The 23,023-nt window shown below is 42.1% G+C and overlaps 1 protein-coding gene across 3 annotated transcripts in view; it reads left to right on the top strand.

Annotated features, from left to right (window-relative positions):
• Nucleotides 1-8,945: 8,945 nt before the first annotated feature.
• Nucleotides 8,946-23,023, top strand: part of LOC137322788 (proteasomal ATPase-associated factor 1-like) — a 32,023-nt gene continuing 17,945 nt past the window's right edge. Inside the window, exons 1-4 of one of the 3 annotated variants that reach the window (XM_067985851.1) lie at nucleotides 8,971-9,054; nucleotides 9,179-9,219; nucleotides 21,004-21,107; nucleotides 21,217-21,306. In XM_067985851.1, coding sequence (XP_067841952.1) covers nucleotides 9,005-9,054; nucleotides 9,179-9,219; nucleotides 21,004-21,107; nucleotides 21,217-21,306 — 285 coding nt within the window. In that variant the 5' untranslated portion in view covers nucleotides 8,971-9,004. Of the gene's footprint in view, nucleotides 9,055-9,178; nucleotides 9,220-21,003; nucleotides 21,108-21,216; nucleotides 21,307-23,023 lie in introns of all 3 variants that reach the window. The other 2 variants (XM_067985850.1, XM_067985852.1) reach the window with 2 other exon arrangements.

Here is a 23,023-nt window from a genome sequence, read left to right as displayed (position 1 = left end):
TGTTTTCAGTACATCACTGTAATGTACTCACAAAAAAGTAATGCTGCCTATACAATGTCCCAATAATGTGCTTTAATTCAAGCATTAGTAGAGCAGTAGTCAATAAGTGTCGTTTCACATCTTACAGAGCTACAAATGCTACATAATAATCTGAAGTGTTCTTTTATAAAGTTACTCCCTGAAATGGGCATTGCATTGCAGTGAGAAATTGACATTTGAGATTTCTGGCTGTACTTTAGAACAGTGTTGTCCAATAGAAATCGCAGACAAGCCACAGGCATTGCTACTGTGACACAGTTTTAGCCACATGCACTAATTTTAGTCGAAAACACCTTGCTCACAATGCAGATAAATGTACTTCACAGAATTTGACGGTAAGGGAGCATCTTGCAAATAGTGACCATAATATGTCTGAATTTGATACTAGATTTGAGAGGGAGATGGGATGGAGTTCTGTGTAGGGAAGTGTAAGGTCATCCACTTTGGATCCAAGAAAGACATATCGGAATATTTTCTTAATGCTGAGAGAGTAGGAGCTGTGGAGGAGCAAAGGGATTTAGATGTCCATGTATACAAATCACTAAAAGCTAGTGCACATGCACAAAAAGTATTAAAGAAGGCTAATGGAATGTTAGCCTTTATCTCAAGGGGGTTTGGAATTGAAAAGTAAGCAAGTGATGTTTCAGTTGTACAGAGCCGTGGTCAGATCCCATCTGGAGTACTACATTCAATTTAGGCCACTGAACCTTAGCAAAGATATCTTGGCCTTCGAAGGGGTACAGTGCAGATTCACCAAAATTATACCATGGCTTAAAGGGTTAAATTATGACAACAGGTTGCATAAACTTGGCTTGTATTTTTTTGAGTTTAGAAGGTTGAGGGATGATCTAATCAAGGTATTTAAAATGATTTAAGGGATTCAATATGGTAGATACAGAGAAACTATTTCCTCTGGTGAGGGAATTCAGAAGAAGGGTGCATAATCAAATTAGAGTTAGGCCATGCAGGAATTAAATCAGGAAGCACTTTTTTGCATAAAGTGAACTGAAAATCTGGAACTTGCTCCCTCAAAAGGCTGTGGATGCTGGGTCAATTGAAATTTTCAGTTTGTTCGGTAAGGGCATCAAGGGATATGGAACTAAGGTGGGTAAATGGAGTTGAGGTACAGATCAGCCATGATGTAATTGAATAGCAAAACAGGCTTGAGGAACTCCTGTTCCTATATGTATGTACTTGACAAACATCAACCACTATTCAGTGCAAATCTCCTTCACTAAAGTTTGGAATTCTGGCATGAATTTATCAGACAGCATATCTTAGTGCGGATTCTATGTTTTTGTCCCACAGTGTGAGCGGTAATTTGACTTCATCAGAGTGATTGCTGGGAATGTTGACTCACAAAACAAGACAAACCCTATTTTGCATGACGTGCTTTATTGAAGCTGCTTGTTATTGGTTGAGCTTGCTTTCTTCCGCTGGCCTGGAGTGGATATTCTGATTGGTCGCGTTCACCACGATGACAGCTCCCTTGCCCATACAATGTTGCTAGTGTTTCCATGGTACTAATATCCGGTGTTTTCACCTGTGTCTCACACCGTTTTAGCAGATAACAAATAAGCAGTCACCAAGGGAATAAAGCACACACATGATCAACAAACACTCGCACACTCTGCTTTTGTCTTTTAACATCAAATGCACTAAAACATGCACGTGCATATGCGATGCAAATATGAGTATTGAGATCACATGCTTAATTACTATGTCTATTACTCATTTTTTATTTACTAATCAAAAATGCAATTAACCACATCTGGATTTTCAATTAGCCACATGTGGCTAGTGGACAATATTTTGAACAACACTGCATTCGAAAAAGAAGTCATCAAATATCATTTTGAAACAAAAACATACTCCTTGCAGTACATATGGGTGTTTATTGTTGGAATTAAATGTTCTTGTCCATCTACTGATCAAATATGGATAGAAATGTCATACATTGAAAAATATAGCCTGGTCCAACCAGGTTCAGCTGTTCCTTTGTACTTCCCTGAGGATTAATTGGTTGCAGAGTGAATCAATGAGGAAAAGTTCATCTGGGACAAAGAAAAGTGTGCGTTTTGCATGTGGAAATGTGAGAGTTTGGAAGGATTGCTTCTCTGGCCCGACTGAAGTTCGGATCTGTGCATCAGCTGCTGTGAAGATGATATTTTCCTGTTTAGCAATCTGTGGGGGCAGATAAACCAGCTGCTGTACTTTCAGTGATTAAGAAATGCAAATACAGTGCAGTTTTAAGACCTTCTGTATCTACTTCTTTGCTTGCAATCAAGAAAACACTGTTATAAACAATCTGGTACTACTTCCTAGCCAAGCATAACAGATACTAGTTCAGCATCTGTATACACCCAATGGACTACTTTTGTTGAGGCTTATACCATTTAGGTAATATCAGACCTAGAAAAGACTGTCATGTTCCAGGACATTGGGCTGAATGGGTAGAGAATCCAGCCCAAATGTGTACTTGACCTGTTAAAGGATTGTACTACAACAAATTACATTTAATATAACACTCCTCAAGTAACAGAACTTTTCAAAGCAGTTTACAAGGGGGAGGGAGAGATGTGACAAATAGGGAGATTTCTGTAATTCACATTGTACAGTTGTGACATTTCTAGAGTTAAAATGAAAGCTGTGTTTCCTTACCATAAGTCAAAATGGAGAATGGAAGCCGAGAGACAGATGGTGCAATATATAAATTACTCAGGATAGAGAGGCTGGCCAAGATTTTCCTAAGCCCATTGGAAACATGTTGGGGAAGGACTTCTGCCTGCCCACGTGATCCTGTCAGCAGCCGACAGCATTTTCCCTGGGGAAGAGGACCTAATTTGATATGCAAAGTGGAATCTTGCTCCTAACTGCTGCTCCACCAGTAGGAGGGAGGGTAATACGGTTTAGCTGCAGTAGTTTAAAGGTTACTGCAGCTTACAGGTCCAGAAGCTCAATCTGAGAAGGAGACAAGAAGTATAAGAAGTGAAAGGAAGAGCACACAAGATTTAAAACGGCAGGGGCAGGCGCAGCAGCATCAGAGGTGTCTGTGGTGACCAAAGCCCCAAGATTCCCAGAAGTTTTGGTGGAGCACTATTTAAAATTTATCCTTGAGAGTAGGACAAGGGAGCATGATTGAAACTGGCCTCGAGGCAAATTTAGGCCTCATATGACATGAAGTTCTTCAAGCAAAGAGTGATTAACATTTAGAATGGAGTTTCAGGTAGAGTAGTGGAAGTGAAAACCTTGGAGTTATTTGAGAAACAATTGCATCCTGGAAAGGCTACAGGTTTTTCTAGATGAATGTCATTCCAATGAGTGACACTGAGAAGGGCTGATACCATGGGACTACTGATAGGTTCATAATCTGCCTTATGCATAATATTTCCATTATTTTAGTTCATACAACTGATGTATTTCATACTTTATGTATTATTGGTAATTGCCATTCTTCAACGGGATCTTTTACACCAATCTGAACAGACAGACAAGACTTTGGTTTAACGTCTCATCCAAGAGATGGCACCTCTGACAAGACAGTACTACCTAAGTACTGCACTGAAGTATCAGCCTAGATTAGATGCTCAAGTTCTGGAGTGGAGTTTGATCTCACAACTTCTTGACTCAAATAAGAAGGTAACGAGAAGGAAAGAGGTTCCTGGACAACGTCATTTATTTCCAGAAGCAAGCTGTTACACAAGAAACCTGTTGCATTTCTAGTGTATAACCAACTCCCACCATTTGGCTCTGTACCCTCACACGTCTTTTTCAGAAGTCAAAACCCTTTTTCACGAGGTAAGACAACTGTGTGGGATTGCCAGAAGTAATTTTCAAACCAAATGTTGCAAAGTTTAAACAAATTTGGAAATGCTGTTCACGGAACATAAGTGTACAAAATTTCACGGTCCACAACTAAAGGGGTCATTTTCTGCTTTTGCGCTCCTGGACCAGAGCAGTGCATGTTGGCCATACAAATTGAAATTTTTTTTTTTATATTCGTTCACGGGATGTGGGCGTCGCTGGCAAGGCCAGCATTTATTGCCCATCCCTAATTGCCCTCAAGAAGGTGGTGGTGAGCCGCCTTCTTGAACCGCTGCAGTCCGTGTGGTGACGGTTCTCCCACAGTGCTGTTAGGAAGGGAGTTCCAGGATTTTGACCCAGCGACAATGAAGGAACGGCGATATAGTTCCGAGTCGGGATGGTGTGTGACTTGGAGGGGAACGTGCAGGTGGTGTTGTTCCCATGTGCCTGCTGCTCTTGTCCTTCTAGGTGGTAGAGGTCGCGGGTTTGGGAGGTGCTGTCGAAGAAGCCTTGGCGAGTTGCTGCAGTGCATCCTGTGGATGGTACACACTGCAGCCACAGTGCGCCGGTGGTGAAGGGAGTGAATGTTTAGTGTGGTGGATGGGGTGCCAATCAAGCGGGCTGCTTTATCTTGGATGGTGTCGAGCTTCTTGAGTGTTGTTGGAGCTGCACTCATCCAAGCAAGTGGAGAGTATTCCATCACACTCCTGACTTGTGCCTTGTAGATGGTGGAAAGGCTTTGGGGAGTCAGGAGGTGAGTCACTCGCCGCAGAATACCCAGCCTCTGACCTGCTCTTGTAGCCACAGTATTTATATGGCTGGTCCAGTTAAGTTTCTGGTCAATGGTGACCCCCAGGATGTTGATGGTGGGGGATTCGGTGATGGTAATGCCGTTGAATGTCAGGGGGAGGTGGTTAGACTCTCTCTTGTTGGAGATGGTCATTGCCTGGCACTTATCTGGCGCGAATGTTACTTGCCACTTATGAGCCCAAGCCTGGATGTTGTCCAGATCTTGCTGCATGCGGGCTCGGACTACTTCATTATTTGAGGGGTTGCGAATGGAACTGAACACTGTGCAGTCATCAGCGAACATCCCCATTTCTGACCTTATGATGGAGGGAAGGTCATTGATGAATCAGCTGAAGATGGTTGGGCCTGGGACACTGCCTTGAGGAACTCCTGCAGCAATGTCCTGGGGCTGAGATGATTGGCCTCCAACAACCACTACCATCTTCCTTTGTGCTTGGTATGACTCCAGCCACTGGAGAGTTTTCCCCCTGATTCTCATTGACTTCAATTTTACTAGGGCTCCTTGGTGCCACACTCGGTCAAATGCTGCCTTGATGTCAAGGGCAGTCACTCTCACCTCACCTCTGGAATTCAGCTCTTTTGTCCCTGTTTGGACCAACGCTGTAATGAGGTCTGGAGCCGAGTGGTCCTGGCGGAACCCAAACTGAGCATCGGTGAGCAGGTTATTGGTGAGTAAGTGCCGCTTGATAGCACTGTCGATGACACCTTCCATCACTTTGCTGATGATTGAGAGTAGACTGATGGGGCGGTAATTGGCCGGATTGGATTTGTCCTGCTTTTTGTGGACAGGACATACCTGGGCAATTTTCCACATTGTCGGGTAGATGCCAGTGTTGTAGCTGTACTGGAACAGCTTGGCTAGAGGCGCAGCTAGTTCTGGAACACAAGTCTTCAGCACTACAGCTGGGATGTTGTCGGGGCCCATAGCCTTTGCTGTATCCAGTGCACTCAGCAGTTTCTTGATATCACGTGGAGTGAATCGAATTGGCCGAAGACTGGCTTCTGTGATGGTGGGGATATCGGGAGGAGGCCGAGATGGATCATCCACTCGGCACTTCTGGCTGAAGATGGTTGCAAACGCTTCAGCCTTGTCTTTTGCACTCGTGCTGGACTCCGCCATCATTGAGGATGGGGATGTTTGCAGAGCCTCCTCCTCCCGTTAGTTGTTTAATTGTCCACCACCATTCACGACTGGATGTGGCAGGACTGCAGAGCTTTGATCTGATCCGTTGGTTGTGGAATCGCTTAGCTCTGTCTATAGCATGTTGCTTCCGCTGTTTAGCATGCATGTAGTCCTGAGTTGTAGCTTCACCAGGTTGGCACCTCATTTTTAGGTACGCCTGGTGCTGCTCCTGGCATGTTCTTCTACACTCCTCATTGAACCAGGGTTGATCCCCTGGCTTGTTGGTAATGGTAGAGTGAGGAATATGCCGGGCCATGAGGTTACAGATTGTGGTGGAATACAATTCTGCTTCTGCTGATGGCCCACAGCGCCTCATGGATGCCCAGTTTTGAGCTGCTAGATCTGTTCTGAATCTATCCCATTTAGCACGGTGGTAGTGCCACACAACACGCTGGATGGTGTCCTCAGTGCGAAGACGGGAATTGCATGCTGCTGCACAACCTGCCTGATATTTTTGGTCATTAATTTAAATGGATGGAAGGTTGGGTGGGCTATGTACAGACTCAGTGTCCTCCATGCTCCACATTCTAGTGGGTACTCATGGTGTGTGCTGTTCTGTGCCAAGAAGTGCAGAAGTGGAAAATGTACCCTTAATTGACATACACATTCACATGCGTAGAGTCTGAAAACTGGGGTTGATAGATTTTTGTTTGGCAAGGATATTAAGGGTTATAGAACCAAGGTAGGCAAATAGAATTAAGATACAGATCAGCCATGCTCCTAATTGAATGGCAGAACAAGGGGCTGAATGACCTATTCCTGTTCCTATGTTACTAGAGGAAAGTGTACTATCATTGAAATCAAAACAGAAAATATTAAAAATACAAAGCAGATCAATCAGCATCTTTAAAGAGAAATGAAATCTTATGAGGAGGTGATGGGTATGGCGGATGACTCCCTACCTAACAGCAGTGTGGGAATACCTCATGGACTTCAGTGGTTCAAGAAGGCGGCTCACCACCATCTTCTATAGGGCAAGTAGGGATGGCCAATAAATGCTGGCCTTGCCAGTGATGTCCATATCCCGAGAATGAATTTTAAAAGCTGAGCTAAGCAGACACCATATTAACTAGAAGGTCCCAAGTCTTAACCGTGATCTGTACTGAGTTAATTAACTTCAGCCATTTGAGCATTATAATTGAACTCAATGTGGTTGACTCTTAACTGCCCTCTGAAATGGCCTAGTAAGCTGCACAGTTGTATTAAAACTGCTAACAGCATTGTGGGAGCAACTTCACCACATGGCCTGCAACAGATCTAGAAGACCCACCACCACCTTCTCAGAGCAACTAGGGATGGGCAATAAATGCCACCCTTGCCAGCGATGTCCACATCCTAAGCATGAATAAAAAAAAGTAGTCCACTCTGAGAAACTGCCTTTAACCCCTTCTCTTCATTTCCTCCTAACCAGTTTTAATCCAATTTTCTATGTTTTCCCTAATACCATATCCCTTAATCTTTTCCAAAAGTCTCATGTGTGGTACCTTGTCAAAGGCTTTCTAAAGGTCTATGTACACCACATCCACTGCATTTTCCCCATCCACCATATCCATCACCTCCTCATTCTGTCCAGTAGTATCCTTAATAGCTGGTTGGACAAAGGGTTACTTTATAGAATTCACAGATTATTCAAAGTAATTGGAACAAACATCCTGTGTAATTGACAACCAGTGCATGGGTGATCATTCTAATATAATTATGAGAGATATTGTTCTTAATGACCTTTAATATATCTTCAAAGGATTCGGAAAGGTATACCTGAAGCTGGCTTCCTCCCAATCAGCAATCAGTCTAAAGCTAACAGAGATACATGGATGATCAGAGGTGCCATGGTAGGGTTTCACTAGTTAAGAAGTAACTATGTTTTGATGATCAATTTTGTGTTGAGGGTTAGTACAGGCGAAGAATCTTTGTTGTTTTGAAATTGCAACAAGAATAGTAAAATTTGTAATTATTGCAAATATACTATATATACTAAGTACTGTTTATTTGTTTGCCTGAGTTTACAAACTGGGGGCAAATACTGAACAGGAAGTTGGTGGAAGTCACCAAAGATGCAGTTGAAGGGCTAAGTTTTGAGGAGGTTTTTGAAAGTCGGGAAGGATGCAGCAAGGTGGAGGTGTTTGGGAAGAGAGTTTCAGAATGCTGCGGTTTGATGACCGGAGGTTTGGCCACCAGTGCTGGAGTGGAAAGCCCGGGGGAGCACAGAAAAGTCCAGAGAGAACATAGAGATGGAGAAGACGGAGAGGTGATGACGTAAGGCTACAGAGGAATTTTTAGATAAAACCAAGATTTGTGAAATCAACCTACTGCAGTATAGTGGAGGTCAGCAAGGACACGCAATAGGAAAATAGAACTTAGTGCGGGTTAGGATACGGGTAAAGGAGTTCTGGATGAGTTGGAATTTGCATAGAGTAGCAATGAAGTACAGGAAAAGAAATGCATTTATATAGCGTCTTTCATGGCCTCAGGATGTCACAAAGCAATTTTCAGCCAATGAAGTACTTTTGAAGTGTAGTTACTGTTGTAATGTAGGAAACGCAGCAGCCAATTTGCACACAGCAAGATCCACAAACAGTAATGTGAAAATGACCAAATAATCTGTTTTTAGGTGTTGGTTGAGGGATAAATATTGGCCAAAACACCAGGGAGAACTCCCCTGCTCTTCTTTGAATAGTACCATGGGATCTTTTACATTCACCTGAGAGGGCAAATGGGGCCTCAGTTTAAAGTCTCATCCGAAAGACACCTCCCACAGTGCAGCACTCCCTCAGTACCTAGATTTTGTGCTCAAGTCTCTGGAGTGGGAGAAATTTTTAAAAAGAACAAATGGTGACCTATTTTAATATGAAATTGCTTTTAAAAATAAAGACATATCTTTAAGTGAGCTTGCAAATTAGGTAATTCTTACTAAAAATGTCACCTTAAAAAAATTAACGTAGTTTGGCCAGCTCTGACATTTAAATAGTTCGTTTTCAGCGTTACGTAAGAGGTTTGGAAGTGATAAAAGTGGCATATAAATAAAAGTTGTTGCTATTTTATGTCAAGCTGATAAACACAAGCGTCTCCTTGTAGGCGGCGGGAGGGTGGATGGATGGATGGATGGAAGGAAGAGCTGATGGGTGTTTGCGATAGTGGCTGTTTGGTTTTCGGCAGTGTGGCGTCGTCATGGCAGGAGGCAGGATCTTCATCCAAAGCGAGTGGGCTCGAGCCTTGTGGTAACTCTCGTCTGTTAATCGACTCCACTCATAACAAACATTTTAATTTATGGCGACAGAGACTCCTCTCTCTCTCTCTCTCTGTCTGTGCAGGTTTTAATTACGTTTCGGTTTTATCCCACAGGGAGAATGAGAGGGAAGCGTGGGTTTCCTGTAAAATACCTGGTAAGGACCCGAGGCAGAGTTTAACGTGGTAAAAAATAATAATTAATAAACACAAACCCGGGGGCCGTGTCTGCCCACGAACGTTTACTGCGTGATTCCCCCGGTCACGTCCTTATCCATCACCCCCCCCCCCCCCCCCCCAGCCCCTTTTTTAACAACCTGACTGGCGGAATTGTTGAACGACACTTAATTTGCCTCCTGCTAGAGAATAATAACCAACCAACCTGTGGGTGTTTCTGCTCCTGTACGATCCATAAAACATGTTTTTGGTTCCTGCCCTGAAGACTTTGACTCAGTGCTTGGGGTATGAATCCATAAGCTCTGCCCTGCATCTTGGCTAAGTAGACGTTCTGAGAATTGCATGCAAATTACATCACAGATTTGGGCTTTGGGCCCAAACAGTCCGTGTTGGTGTTTATCCTCCACATGAGCAGTAGTCCTAATCCTATTATGTGTGCCCTATTCCCAGATTAATTTCTTCTCTTTTCCCTCAACCATCGATCTAGCCTATTCTTAAATGCTGCTTCAAATACTAACTCTACTAGTGCATTCCAGAGTTTCACAACCCGTGTAAAAGAAAACGTTTCTCCTGTTGTCTGTCCTACATCTCATATATTTAATCTTATATCTATGCCCCCTTGTTCTAGACCCCTTAACACCGGAAAGTCTTTTTCTATCTACACTATCCCATCCCATCATAATTTTAAACACGTCTATCAAATCAGTCTTGATGGACGTCAGATTATTTGATTGGGGATGGGAAAAAGCCATCTTGGCAAAGCCCAATCTGACATCCACATGCCAATTCTTTCCAGCAGGAATTGTTAGATAGCAGCCAGAAGTGGGACCCTTGTCTGATTTTATTTTTCCCACCTGCCCTTGCTCAGGAATACTAAAGTCAACTGTAGTTACCGTCTCCCTGCCCCCCCCCCCCCCCCCCCCCCCCACACACACACACACAATAGTTTTGAAGGTGCACTGTTCTTCCAGAAAACCATACATGACACCCCCACTCATTTGAGGTTGGCTAACACAGCTTTGGAGGAATGTCTCCATTTTGCTCCCAGGAACCTGTCACTCGAGTTCGGCCTCTAGGTTTGGTCTGTCAGTCCGTGCAGTTCCTGGCTCGACCTTTGTACTAATTATGTTGGCATCCCCCAGTTCCCAGCTCGGTCCGCTTCTTGCCAAGTCGGCCCAATCTCGAGTTTGACCACTCATTTCCCCCACCCCCCCCAGTCGACCAAACTCCGCTCTGCCACTGATACCAAGCAGCATTACAAGCCACACGTTATTAGCTTGTTAGCATTTCCCCCAAAAAATTCAGCTTTTCTGCTGGGCTGGGAATTTTCTGCTGTAACAACTAATCTAATCAGACTAGAAGCAGTCAAGTCCACCTGAGCAGACAAAATTCAGCTCCCTGAGCCTTGTTTCTGCAAACTATACTTTTGTGTGTATTTTAATGATTACAGTTTTAATGATTAACAGAGTTAGAAGAGAGCAATATGTGCTATAAATTACTAATATAGATGAATGCTTAATGCATTCCATTAAGAGGAATGCCATATGAATGCATTCAGCATGTGTCTGCTATTATTGCCAACAATAATTTCAAGCCTTGTGTTTTAAGGTTTAAAAAACAGAAAATGTTTGAAATGCACAGTAGTTTGATCAGCATCTTAAAAGAGGAAAGGATAGGTTGTGACCCTTCATAACATGGACTTTCAAAAGGCCTTCGATAAGGCACTGCATAGTAGACTCATGATTAAGGTCAGAGCATGTGGAGTCAGGGGACAAATAGCAGAATGGATAGCAAACTGGCTACAAAACAGAGAATAGGGGTTAAAGGTAGTTACTCAGACTGGTGGAAGGTGGGAAGTGTTGTTCCACAGAGATCGGTGCTGCGACCACGGTTATTCACCATTTATGTAAATGATTTAGACTCAGAAATCGGAAGTACAATATCAAAATTTGCAGATGACACCAAATTGGGGAGTATAGTTAATACTGAGGAAGACTGCGACAAAATACAAGAAGACTTTAACAAACTTGCAGGATGGATGTGTAAATGGCAAATGAATTTCAGTATAGATAAGTGTGAGGTGGTGCATTTTGGCAAGAGGAATAACGGAGCCGCATACTCCTTGGAAAATAAGAATATAAATGGGTAGAGGCGCAAAGGGATCTAGGGGTACAGATTCACAAATCATTAAAAGTAACAAAGCTATAAAAAGTGCAAATAAAGCACTGCTGTACATTTCTAGAGGAATAGAATTCAAAAGCAGAGAAGTTATGTTAAACTTGTATATAACTTTGGTTAGACTACACTTAAGAGTACTGTGCCTAGTTCTGGGGTCTGCATATTACAAAACGGATATAGAAGCACCAGAGAGAGTGCAAAAAAGATTTACATGGATGACACCAGAACTGAGAGGGTACAACTATCAGGAAAGGCTGAAAAGGCTGGGGTTTTTAAAAAAACACTGAGAAGTGACCTGATAGAGGTCTTTAAAGTTATGATGGGATTCAGAAGGGTAGACGTAGAGATGACGTTTCCACATTTGCGGGAAACTAAAACTAGGGGCCATTAATATAAGATAGTCACTAATAAATCCAATAAGGAATTCAAGAGAAACTTCGTTAATCACAGAGTGGTGAGAATGTGGAACTCGTTACCACATGGAGTGGTTGAGGCGGATAGCATAGATTCATTTAAGATGAAGCTAGATAAGTACATGAAGGAGAAAGGAATAGAAGGATATGTTGATAGGGTGAGATGAAGTAAGGTGGAAAAAGGGTCGTGTGGAGCGTAGACCTGTTGGGCCAAATGGCCTGTTTCTGTGCTGTATAATTCTATGTAATTAGCTTGGTTCTGAGGTTTTGTTTTAGGAAATATAGGAAATATAGGAACAGGAGTAGGCCATTCAGCCCCTCGTGCCTGCTCCGCCATTTGATAAGATCATGGCTGATCTGTGATCTAACTCCATATACCTGCCTTTGGCCCATGTCCCTTAATACCTTTGATTGCCAAAAAGCTATCTATCTCAGATTTAAATTTAGCAATTGAGCTAGTATCAATTGCCCTTTGCGGAAGAGAGTTCCAAACTTCTACAACCCTTTGTGTAGAAATGTTTTCTAATCTCGCTCCTGAAAGGTCTGGCTCTAATTTTTAGACTGTGCCCCCTACTCCTAAAATCCCCAACCAGCGGAAATAGTTTCTCTCTATCCACCCTATCTGTTCCCCTTAATATCTTGTAAACTTCGATCAGATCACCCCTTAACCTTCGAAACTCTAGGGAATACAACCCCAATTTGTGTAATCTGTCCTTGTAACTTAACCCTTGAAGTCCGGGTATCATTCTAGTAAACCTACGCTGCACTCCCTCCAAGGCCAATATGTCCTTCCGAAAGTGCGGTGCCCAGAACTGCTCACAGTACTCCAGGTGTGGTCTAACCAGGGTTTAGTATAGCTGCAGCATAACTTCTGCCCCCTTGTACTCCAGTCCTCTAGATATAAAGGCCAGCATTCCATTAGCCTTCTTGATTATTTTCTGCACCTGTTCATGACACTTCAATGATCTATGTACCTGAACCCCTAAGTCCCTTTGGACATCCACTGTTTTTAACTTTTTACCATTTAGAAAGTACCCTGTTCTATCCTTTTTTAATCCAAAGTGGATGACCTCACATTTGTCTACATTGAATTCCATTTGCCACAGTTTTGCCCATTCACCTAATCTATCAATATCGCTTTGTAATTTTATGTTTTCATCTACACTGCTTACAATGCCACCAATCTTTGTGTCATCAGCAAACTTAGATATGAGACTTTCTATGCCTTCACCTAAGTCGTTAATAAATATTGTGAATAATTGAGGCCCCAAGACAGATCCCTGCGGGACTCCACTAGTCACATCCTGCCAATGTGAATACTTACCCATTATCCCTACTCTCTGTCGCCTTTCGCACAGCCAACTTCCTAACCAAGTCCGTACTTTTCCCTCGATTCCATGGGCTTCTATCTTAGCTAACAGTCTCTTATGTGGGATCTTATCAAATGCCTTCTGGAAATCCATATAAATAACATCCATTGACATTCCCCTGTCCACTACTTTAGTCACCTCTTCAAAAAATTCAATCAGGTTTGTCAGGCACGACCTACCTTTCACACATCCATGCTGGCTCTCTCAGATTAACTGAAAATTCTCGAGGTGTTCAGTCACCCTATCCTTAATTATAGACTCCAGCATTTTCGCCACAACAGATGTTAGGCTAACTGGTCTATAATTCCCCGGTCTACCTCTCTCTCCTTTCTTAAAAAGCGGAGTGACATGTGCAATTTTCCAATCTAGAGGGACAGTTCCTGAATCTAGAGAACTTTGAAAGATTATAGTTAGGGCATCTGCAATGTGCTTACCTACTTCCTTTAAAATCCTGGGATGGAAACCATCTGGTCCTGGGGATTTGTTACTCTGTAGTGCTATTATTTTCTTCATTACTGTTGCTTTACTTATGTTAATTTTATCGAGTCCCTGTCCCCGATTCAATACAAGTTCTTGGGATTTCCGGCATGCTATCCTCTTTTTTGACTGTAAATACTGACGCAAAGTAATTGTTCAACATGTCCGCCATTTCCCCATTGTCAATGACAATATCCCCACTTTCAGTTTTTAAGGGGCCAACACTGCTCCTGACCACCCTCTTTGTATTGGTTTTGATATCCCTTGTGAGTTTCTTTTCATGCTCTCTTTTTGTAGCCCTTACTATCTGTTTTGTGACCCTTTGTTGATCTTTGTATCTTTCCCATTTGCCAGGATCTGTGCCCTTTTTTGCCTTTTTGTATGCCCTTTCCTTATGTCTTATACTGTCCCTTACCTGTTCAGTTGTCCATGGCTGTTTTAGTTGGCAAGTGGAGTTCTTGCCCCTCCGGGGTATAAACCGATTCTGTATCACGTTAAATGTTTCTTTAAACATTTCCCACTGATCATCAGTCGTTTTACCCATTAACATTTCCCACTGATCATCAGTCGTTTTGCCCAGTTTACTGTGGACAGTCTCTGTCTCATCCCATTGAAGTCGGCCTTGCCCAAGTCTAGAATCTTAGCAGCTGATTCACTTTTTTCCCTTTCAAACACTACATTGAACTCGATCATGTTATGATCACTATTGGATAGATGTTCACGCACAGTTAAGCCGTTAACTAAATCTAGTTCATTACTCATTACTAAATCTAGTATGGCTTGCCCCCTTGTTGCCTCTAGGACATACTGCTGCAGAAAACTATCCCGGACACACTCAAGAAATTCACTACCTTTCTGACAGTTGCTAGTCTGCTTTCCCCAATCTATGTGAAGGTTAAAGTCCCCCATTAAGACCACGATGCCTTTCTTACACGCTTGTCTAATCTCTGCATTTATACAATGTAGCACTTCAGAGCTGCTGCCAGGGCTCCTATATACAACTCCCACTATAGTCTTAGATCCTTTCCTATTTCTCAATTCAACCCATAAGGTCTCTGTTGGCTGCTTACCTCTCGTTATATCCCCCTTTATCATTGAAGTGATTTCATCTCTAATCATTAAGGCTACTCCTCCCCCTCTTCCATTTTCCCTATCTCTCCTGTAGACCTTATAACCCGGTATAATTAGTTCCCAATTCTGACCATCCTGCAGCCAAGTCTCAGTAATAGCTATCATGTCATACCCTCCAATTTGAATTTGAACCTGTAGTTCATTTAATTTATTCCTTATACTCCGTGCATTTGTATATAGAACTCTTAGTTGGGCCACACACCCTAGCCTGACCTTCAGCTTTGATGCTGGGTTAATTGACATACGCCTTCTAGTTTTTATTTTATTTGTCGTGCCTAAAGTACACTTTCTTTCCACTGCTCTACGCTTTTCCCTTTCACTTGTTCTTGAACAACTGTTTGTACTATTTGTATTGTAGATTTCCCCTGGGTCTTCCCCTCTCTTGCTGCTCTCAACTTTATTCCCTTCTGACTCCCCGCTCAAGTTCCCATCCCCCTGTCACTCTAGTTTAAACCTTCCCCAAAAGCACTAGCAAACACCCACGTGAGGACATTGGTCCCGGTCCTGCTCGGGTGTAACACGTCCCGCTTGTACAGGTCCCACCTTCCCCAGAACCGGTCCCAATGTCCCAGGAATCTAAATCCCTCCCTCCTACACCATCCCTGCAGCCACATATTCATCCTGTCTATTCTCCTGTTCCTATACTCACTAGCACGTGGCACTGGTAGTAATCCTGAGATCACTACCTTTGAAGTCCTGCTTTTTAATTTATCTCCTAACTCCTTAAATTCACCTTGCAGGACCTCATCCCTTTTTTACCTATGTTGTTGGTACCAATATGGACTACGACTACTGGCTGTTCACCCTCCCCCTCCAGAATGCCTTGCAGCCGCTCCGTGACATCCTTGACCCTAGCACCAGGGAGGAACATACCATCCTGGAGTCACGTTTGCGGCCGCAGAAACGCCTGTCTGTTCCCCTTACAATTGAATCCCCTATCACTATAGCCCTGCCACTCTTCTTCCTCCCCCCGACATTTACTTAGCCTTATCTTGTCCATGAGACCCACATCCTGCTCCCTTGACCCGATTCCCAATAAATTGCTCACCACCCAACTGCCCTTCCTGCCGCCATGCTTGCTAACATCATAAATGGTTCCCTCTGCTCGAGTACTGTTCCCCCTCCTCATCACCCTCCACCTGAAATAATAAATCCTTGACTCCTCTGTCCTTGCAAACGACGGCCTAATCTCCACCCTTCGTTTACTCTCCAAAGTCTTGGAACGTGCTGTCGTCTTCCAAATCCTTGTCCATCTTTCCCGCAACTCCAAGTTTGAATCTCTTTAATCAGATTTCCGTTCCTGTCACAGTACTGAAACGGCCCAAATCAAAGTCACAAATGATATCTTCTGTGACTGTGATGCAATCTTCCCTCCTCAACCTCTCTGCAACTTTTGACACGATGGACCACACCATCTTCTTTCAATGCCTCTCCAGCCTTGTCCGCTCAATGGGACTGCCTTGCTTGGTTCCACCATTCAATCGTAGCCAGAGCATCTCCAGCAATGGCTTCTGTTCCTGGTAATGTCACCTCTGGAGTCCCCCAAGGATCTATCCTTAGTCCCCTCCTTATCCTCATCTACATGCGGCCCCTTGCCGACATCATCAGAAGATAAGGGGTCAGTTTCCACGTGTATGCTGTCGACATCAAGCTCTACAACTCCACTACCTTTCTCAACTCCTCCGCTGCCTCCGTATAGTCAGACTGCTTGTCCGACCAGTCTTGATGAGCTGCAATTTCCTCCAGTGAAACATTTAGAAGACTGAAGCCATCATTTTCAACCCCTGCCACAACCTCCATACCTTGCCAACAATTCCATTCACCTCCCTGGCCACTCAGATTGAACCAGACAGTTCGCAGCCATGCCATTCCATTCAACCCTGAGCTGAGCTGCTGACCCTATAATCTCTCCATCATAAAGCCCGGCTACTTCCACCTGCGTAACATCACCCATCTCTGTAACATCACCCACCTCCACTCCTACCTCAGCCCATCTTCCAATGCAACCCTCATCCATGCTTTTGTCACCTCTACGTGTGACTATTCCAATGTTTTTCTGCCCAGCCCCCCGTTCTCTGTAAGTTTCAGCTCATACAAAACTCTCTTGCCATTTCCTATCCCTATCTCCCTAACCACAGTAAACTTCCACTCATCCCAAATTTTGTTGTCCATATCCCTTCACCCGTCACCCCATCCTTGCTCACCCACATTGACTCCCGGTCCCCCATGCCTCAGATTTAAAATTCTCATTCTCATGTTTTAATCCCTTCATGGCCTTACCCTCCCTATCTCTGTAACCTCCTACAGCCCCCTTTTCCCCAAACTCTCCGTTCCTCTAACTCTGGCATCTTGTGCATTTCTCCCTCCCTTTGCCCCATTGTTGGCAACCACTCTATCAGCTGTTTAAGCCCCAGGTGTTGGAATTCCCTCCCTAAGTCCCTCTGCGTCTCCACCTCCCTCTCCTCTTTCAAGACTCTTCTTAAAATACATCTCTTCAACCTAGCTTTTGGTCACCTATCCTAACATCTCCTTTGTCTCAGTGTCCATTTTTGTCTGATTACAATTCTATGACGTGCCTTAGGACATTTTGATATGTTCAAGGCACCATATAAATGCAAGTTGTTATCCCTCCTGAAGCTATTAAAAATAAAATGTTTATTTAAAATGCTTGAGTGTCAGCTTGGCATGCTGCATTGTTAGAGGTGCTGTGTTTGGATAAGATGATAAACTAAGGTTCTACCAACCTGTTCTAGTGGTTTAGGTGGATATTAAAGATCCCAAGGTACTGTTTAAAGAATAGAAGGGAGTTCTCCCAGGAACTGGTCAATGCCCTTCCCTTAACCAACATCACCAAAAACAGATTAACTTTTTTCATCTAATTCCTGTTTTTGTAGGACAATGTTGTGCGCAAAATGGTAGCCAGATTCACATAAACCATTCCGGACCGTACCTTTTTATACCTCAGAAATCCTGTCATTTACCTCCTTTCAAAGCTGAAGTGTCCAATTTTTAAAAAAGTCTGTTACTTCTCAAGATGAAAATAGTGTGACTGCTTTATCTCCCCTCCCTCACCACGATAAAGATGCTGCTTTTTGAAAACACTGTAGTTTATGTTTAAGTACTAATTAGGCAGAGTTGATTTTTTTTTAGTATCTTTGTCTTTATGAAATATATAGAGCCTTCAGACCTAATATTTTTTATGGCAGTAATTTATTATAAATTTTTAAAAGCAAAATGACATGCATTGTCTCCCACTCCCACATATTGACAGTATCCCAGCAAAATAGTCAAACTATACTTGAGATGTCGAATCATAAAAATTACAAAATAGGAGGAGGACGTTTGATGCTTGTTTCTGCACTGACTGTAAACTCCACCTGACCAGAGTTATATTGTCACTTTTACTGATGCAAAAGTGGCAGGATGACTGCTTTCTAAGATTGTTCTATTTAGTGAAAAATGAGTGAGAGCAGACATAGTTCATATATTTATAGTAAATATATAAGAAATATCAATGCTGACAATTTTTTTAGATTGAATTGGGAAAGTACAAGAGAACATTTGTTGAAAAATACAGTAATTACGTGCCAAAGTTTTGAACGAATTTCTTGTTTAGGATGATTTAACTTATGAAGTAAGACATTACCCAGTACAGAATCTATAGATCCTTTGAAGAATGAACTAGATCAATTTCTGTTGTAGCAATGTAGCATCTGAGTAGCCTCATACTTTGCTTTTGAAAATAAAAGTATGTTTCGCCAATGTGTACTCATAACTCAGACCTTGACACTAGGGGACAGCCTCGTGGCTGCCTCCAGTGCTTGAATGAGCAATTGTGTTTCAGCAACCAGAACTGCATTCAGTACTCAAGCCCTGGTCTGACCAGTGTGCAGTACCGTTTGATCACTGCTTCCCCTGACTTGTATTCTAGTGTATTGGCTATGTAAAAAGAAAGGTACTAAGCAACACAGTGCTTATAAGGGTAGATTTTCCCAGTCCTTGGCAATATTCCTGTGATATTCTGATAAATTATGAGGATAGGTTGCATAAGCTTGTCTTGTGTTCCCTTGAGTTTAGAAGATTGAAGGGTGATCTAATCGAGGTGTTTAAAATGATAGAGGTTTGACTGGGTAGATGCAGGGAATCTATTTCCTTTGGTGGGGGAAATCCAGAAAAAGAGGGCATAATTAAAATTAGAGCTAGGCCATTTAGGAGTGAAATCAGGAAGCACTTTTTCACACAAAGGCTAGTGGAAATCTGGAACTCGCTTCCCAAAAGGCTGTGGAAACTGGGTCAATTCAAATTTTCAAGACTAAGATCAATAGATTTTTGTTGGGTAAGGGTATCGAGGGATATGGAACAAAGATGAGTCAATGGAATTGAGGTACAAATCAGCCATGATCTAATTGAATGGTGGAACAGGTTCGAGGGACTGAATGGCCTACTCCTGTTCCTGTATTCCTATGATGTGCGCCGACAGCAGGCAAAGATTCGGAATATCTACCCTATACAGTGTAACTGGAACGAGTTGACAAAGGGTTAATATACCCTTTTTCAGGAAATATCGTCTCACAGATTCTTAGCAGTTTGTTGAAGTGTAAACTCTCGTAATACATTACGTGAAAGTATTTCGCAGAGTTCCTATACTCACCCAAAAGAGTCTAGTGAATAGAAGACTGAATAGTCCGATAGGTTTCCTAGGCTATTAGACTGTTTTCTCCTTTGAAGATCTTTGGAGTAGTTGGGCAATCAAAAATGTTAATTTTTTAACCTAGACAAAGTGGTAACCACTAAAGGTTGCTGGCTTCCTTCACAAACACTCTTCCCCCTGCACCCCAAGAGACTGGTCATGACTAGAAATTACAACTCCATCTGTCAAATTGTGTACGCTAATATTTCAAACAAGCCATATCACCCATCAAAGTTACTATATTAATTGCTTTCTGAAGACAAGGCTGATTATCATCCATCTTCCATTTTGAAACTTAGGAGCGAGCATCTTCCAATTTGAACATAGCTATTTTAAAATTAAACAAAATCTCTGTTTCTGTCATACCTGTCTGTTGATGTAGGAAGTAAACATCAATTTCAGTTACAGAATGCCTTCCTGCACTTATGTTTCCCTTCCTGAAGTTGGTTCCACGAGTGGTTTTGACTTTAGTGCCTTACTCAAATGGTGGTTATTTCATGGGTACCCCACAGCTGAGAACGTTCCTGACTTTACTCCGTGTCATCTTGCACTTACGGCAAGAATTTCTGGGGGAAAGCAGAGGCAGGACCTTGGCTTATTTCCTCCATCACCTTCCCAGTTCTGGAGACATTGCAGCATCGTTGTAACTACCTTAGCTGAAATTGGCCAACTCAGTGTAGACCAGGGATTGAATCTGGGATCTTCGTAGTCTGTATGGACTATTGCCACACCACGCAGTGTATCTACCCACTAAACCATTAAGAGTGCTAATTTCAAAGGTTTATAAAATCAGAACTCTGTTTTTCAAATATATGGAGTCTTAATTTAAGAATGACAGATCCATAAGCAGCACATAGAAACATTGTACAGAAGCATTTAAATTCTAAAATCAGCACTCTGTGTGAGTGGGTTTTACAGTGCTGTAATAGCCCATCATAGTGCTGGTATTGAATCTGCCGTAATCTAATTTCAACAGATGGTACAACACCTGAAGTTATCTGCAAATTGGTGCCATGATTTTGATCTTTGCAGCATAAAAACCCTTATGAGAGAAAGACTTGCATTTATATAGTGTCTTTCACAACCTCAGGATATTTCAAAGCGTTTCACAGCCAATTAAGTCCTTTTTTTAAAAAAAATGTAGTCACTGTTATAGGAAACGCAGCAGCCAATTTGCTCACAGCAAAGTCCTACAAACAGCAGTGCGATAATGACCAGATAATCTGTTTTTAGTGATGTTGGTTGAGGGATAAATATTGGCCAGGACACCAGGGAGAACTCCTCTGCTCTTCTTTGAAATAGTGTCATAGGATCTTTTAGGCCCATCTGAAAGGGCAGACAGAGCCTCGGTTTAATGTCTCATCTGAAAGATGGGTATTTTGGAAGGTGATGGTTTATTTGCAATTGACATCTTGCATAAATGAGGAATAAATGACTCGTGATTATAATTGAGGGTTATTTAATTTGATGAACAACGTGATCTAATGTCCATTTTTAATAATTTAGGAAAAGCTACTTTATATGGCTGTATAAAGTGTCAAGGAGTTGGTAAAGATGGCGTCCCAGTGGTCACAGCTTCAGAAGGATTTGAAGTAACTGAGGTTACAAAAGTGAGATCTTTATCCTTGCATTATTTTCCTTCTTATTGCCATTCCTGAAAATGCAGTAATTTAAACAATGAACCATTCAATTTTTAAAAGGTTTTTTTTCCCTTTGCAGAAAAGTATTTTAATTTCCTGCCCTGATGGGAATGCAGCCTCAAAATTTCTCAAGCCTTACACAACCTTTTCTAGAATACACACTAAAAGTGTAAGTCCATATTTTCCTGAAATCGTTTCTGCGTAAAGTGAATTTTTGTGTAAACTAAAGGATATTGATACTTTTCTTGGGATAAGTGTGGTTGTTAGTTTTGAACTTGAACTTGTCTGCATTGGGTTCCTTGTTATTTGAAAAATTCTGAAGTTGGGAACCCCTATTGTCGGCTTTCTGTGATTAACCTATGATTGTAATGCAACATCAATGCAACTTATAATTAAACATAAACCTTAAAGTAAGCTCTTCTAGTCACAATTCTGGATCCAGCTCCCATTAGCTGTGTGTGATGGTTGTGCTTTTTTTAAGACTTAGAGCTCCAAAGTGGCAGGTGGTCTGAGGAGTAAGATTCTTAATGGAACTAATAACATTTCATTACTTGGTTTAACATTTTGTTATTTGAAGAACAAAATTCCAGCAAGACTGCATTTAATTGCAAAAAAGATTACTTTGTGCCTTTTACTTGATCTGTTACAGCAGTGGTTCCCAAACCTTTTTTGCAGCGCCCCCATTCGGAGATTCATGTTCTATGTCTTGCCCCCCTTCTAAGAAATAGTACTTTTGTTTAGAACAAGAGGATTTTATTTTTTTGGCTAACATAACATATTGTTTAAGACCTTTCAACTGCCCCAACCATTAAACAAACAAGGCTTTCCCCCAAAAAACTGCAAAGGCGCTTCTCATGACACGGCACTCTCAGCTAAGGGTGTTATAGCACAATGATGATGTTTTATTCATCAGTGATAAGCACCGTGTCATCCTGCTGATTTAGTTAATATTTTAGTTAATTTCCAGTGCTAAAATATTCATTACATTCTAGCGAGGTGATGGCTGTATAATTTAATAGGACTGTTTCTTTCCACATGCCTGAAAACAAACTCAGTCATTACTACTCAAAGTGAACATGACCCAAAAACTCATACTACTCAAACTCATACAATTTATTTTTAAAGATATATCAGGTGCAATAAAATTAATATTGTTTTCTCAAACAGCAGAGTCTGTTTTCTACACAAATGGATACGTTCTTTATCACTCAGCTCCCCATGGGAAACAGTTACTAAAACAGTCCAAATAATGGATCATATTCTGTTGTTGTACATTATTATTATAACAGGGACTTTAGATACACAACTGTGTAAACTTCATCCACATAAAACTACAGCCAAACAAAACTTATGTCAGTGATGGCAGTTTTTAAAAATTCAATTAGGCCCCCACCTCTCCTGAAATTTTCTCCTCTTACCTCCTGAAGGTAGCAACTCGCATTGGAGTACAGTTCCATAAGCACCACCAGTCCTCTTGCACCTTGCCCAAGTGACCATTTTCCACATTTCAACCTGGGCAGTGTGCTGATTGCCTTGCTAGGGGTGCTCTGTTTTCTGAAATTTGTTGGCTAACAGTTTGCTTGTTCCAAATTTGCAGTTAAATCCATGGATTTAAATTTTCATGCTTCTATCCACAATATTCCACTTAGTCGAGCCACGGAGCCCATCTCATCTGTGCCTCCTGCTTGCACTTGCTCTGTATTGAAATCCCACGCCCTCATCGGCTGCTGTTATGGGAGGAGGAGGAGTGCCGCCATATCACCAACCACCCCAGTATCCCTCTTGCTGTCGCTTGTGGCAAAATGGACAAAAAACATACAAAACAGGCCAAGAATAAAATTAAACGAACAAAGCGAATTTGAAGCTATAATCGTGCTAAGCAAACA

This window comes from Heptranchias perlo, chromosome 6 (assembly GCF_035084215.1).
Source record: "Heptranchias perlo isolate sHepPer1 chromosome 6, sHepPer1.hap1, whole genome shotgun sequence".
NCBI classification, from domain to species: Eukaryota; Metazoa; Chordata; class Chondrichthyes; order Hexanchiformes; family Hexanchidae; genus Heptranchias; species Heptranchias perlo.
The sequence above is the reverse complement of the archived record's forward strand: the minus strand, read 5'-3'. Positions and strand labels throughout refer to the sequence as shown.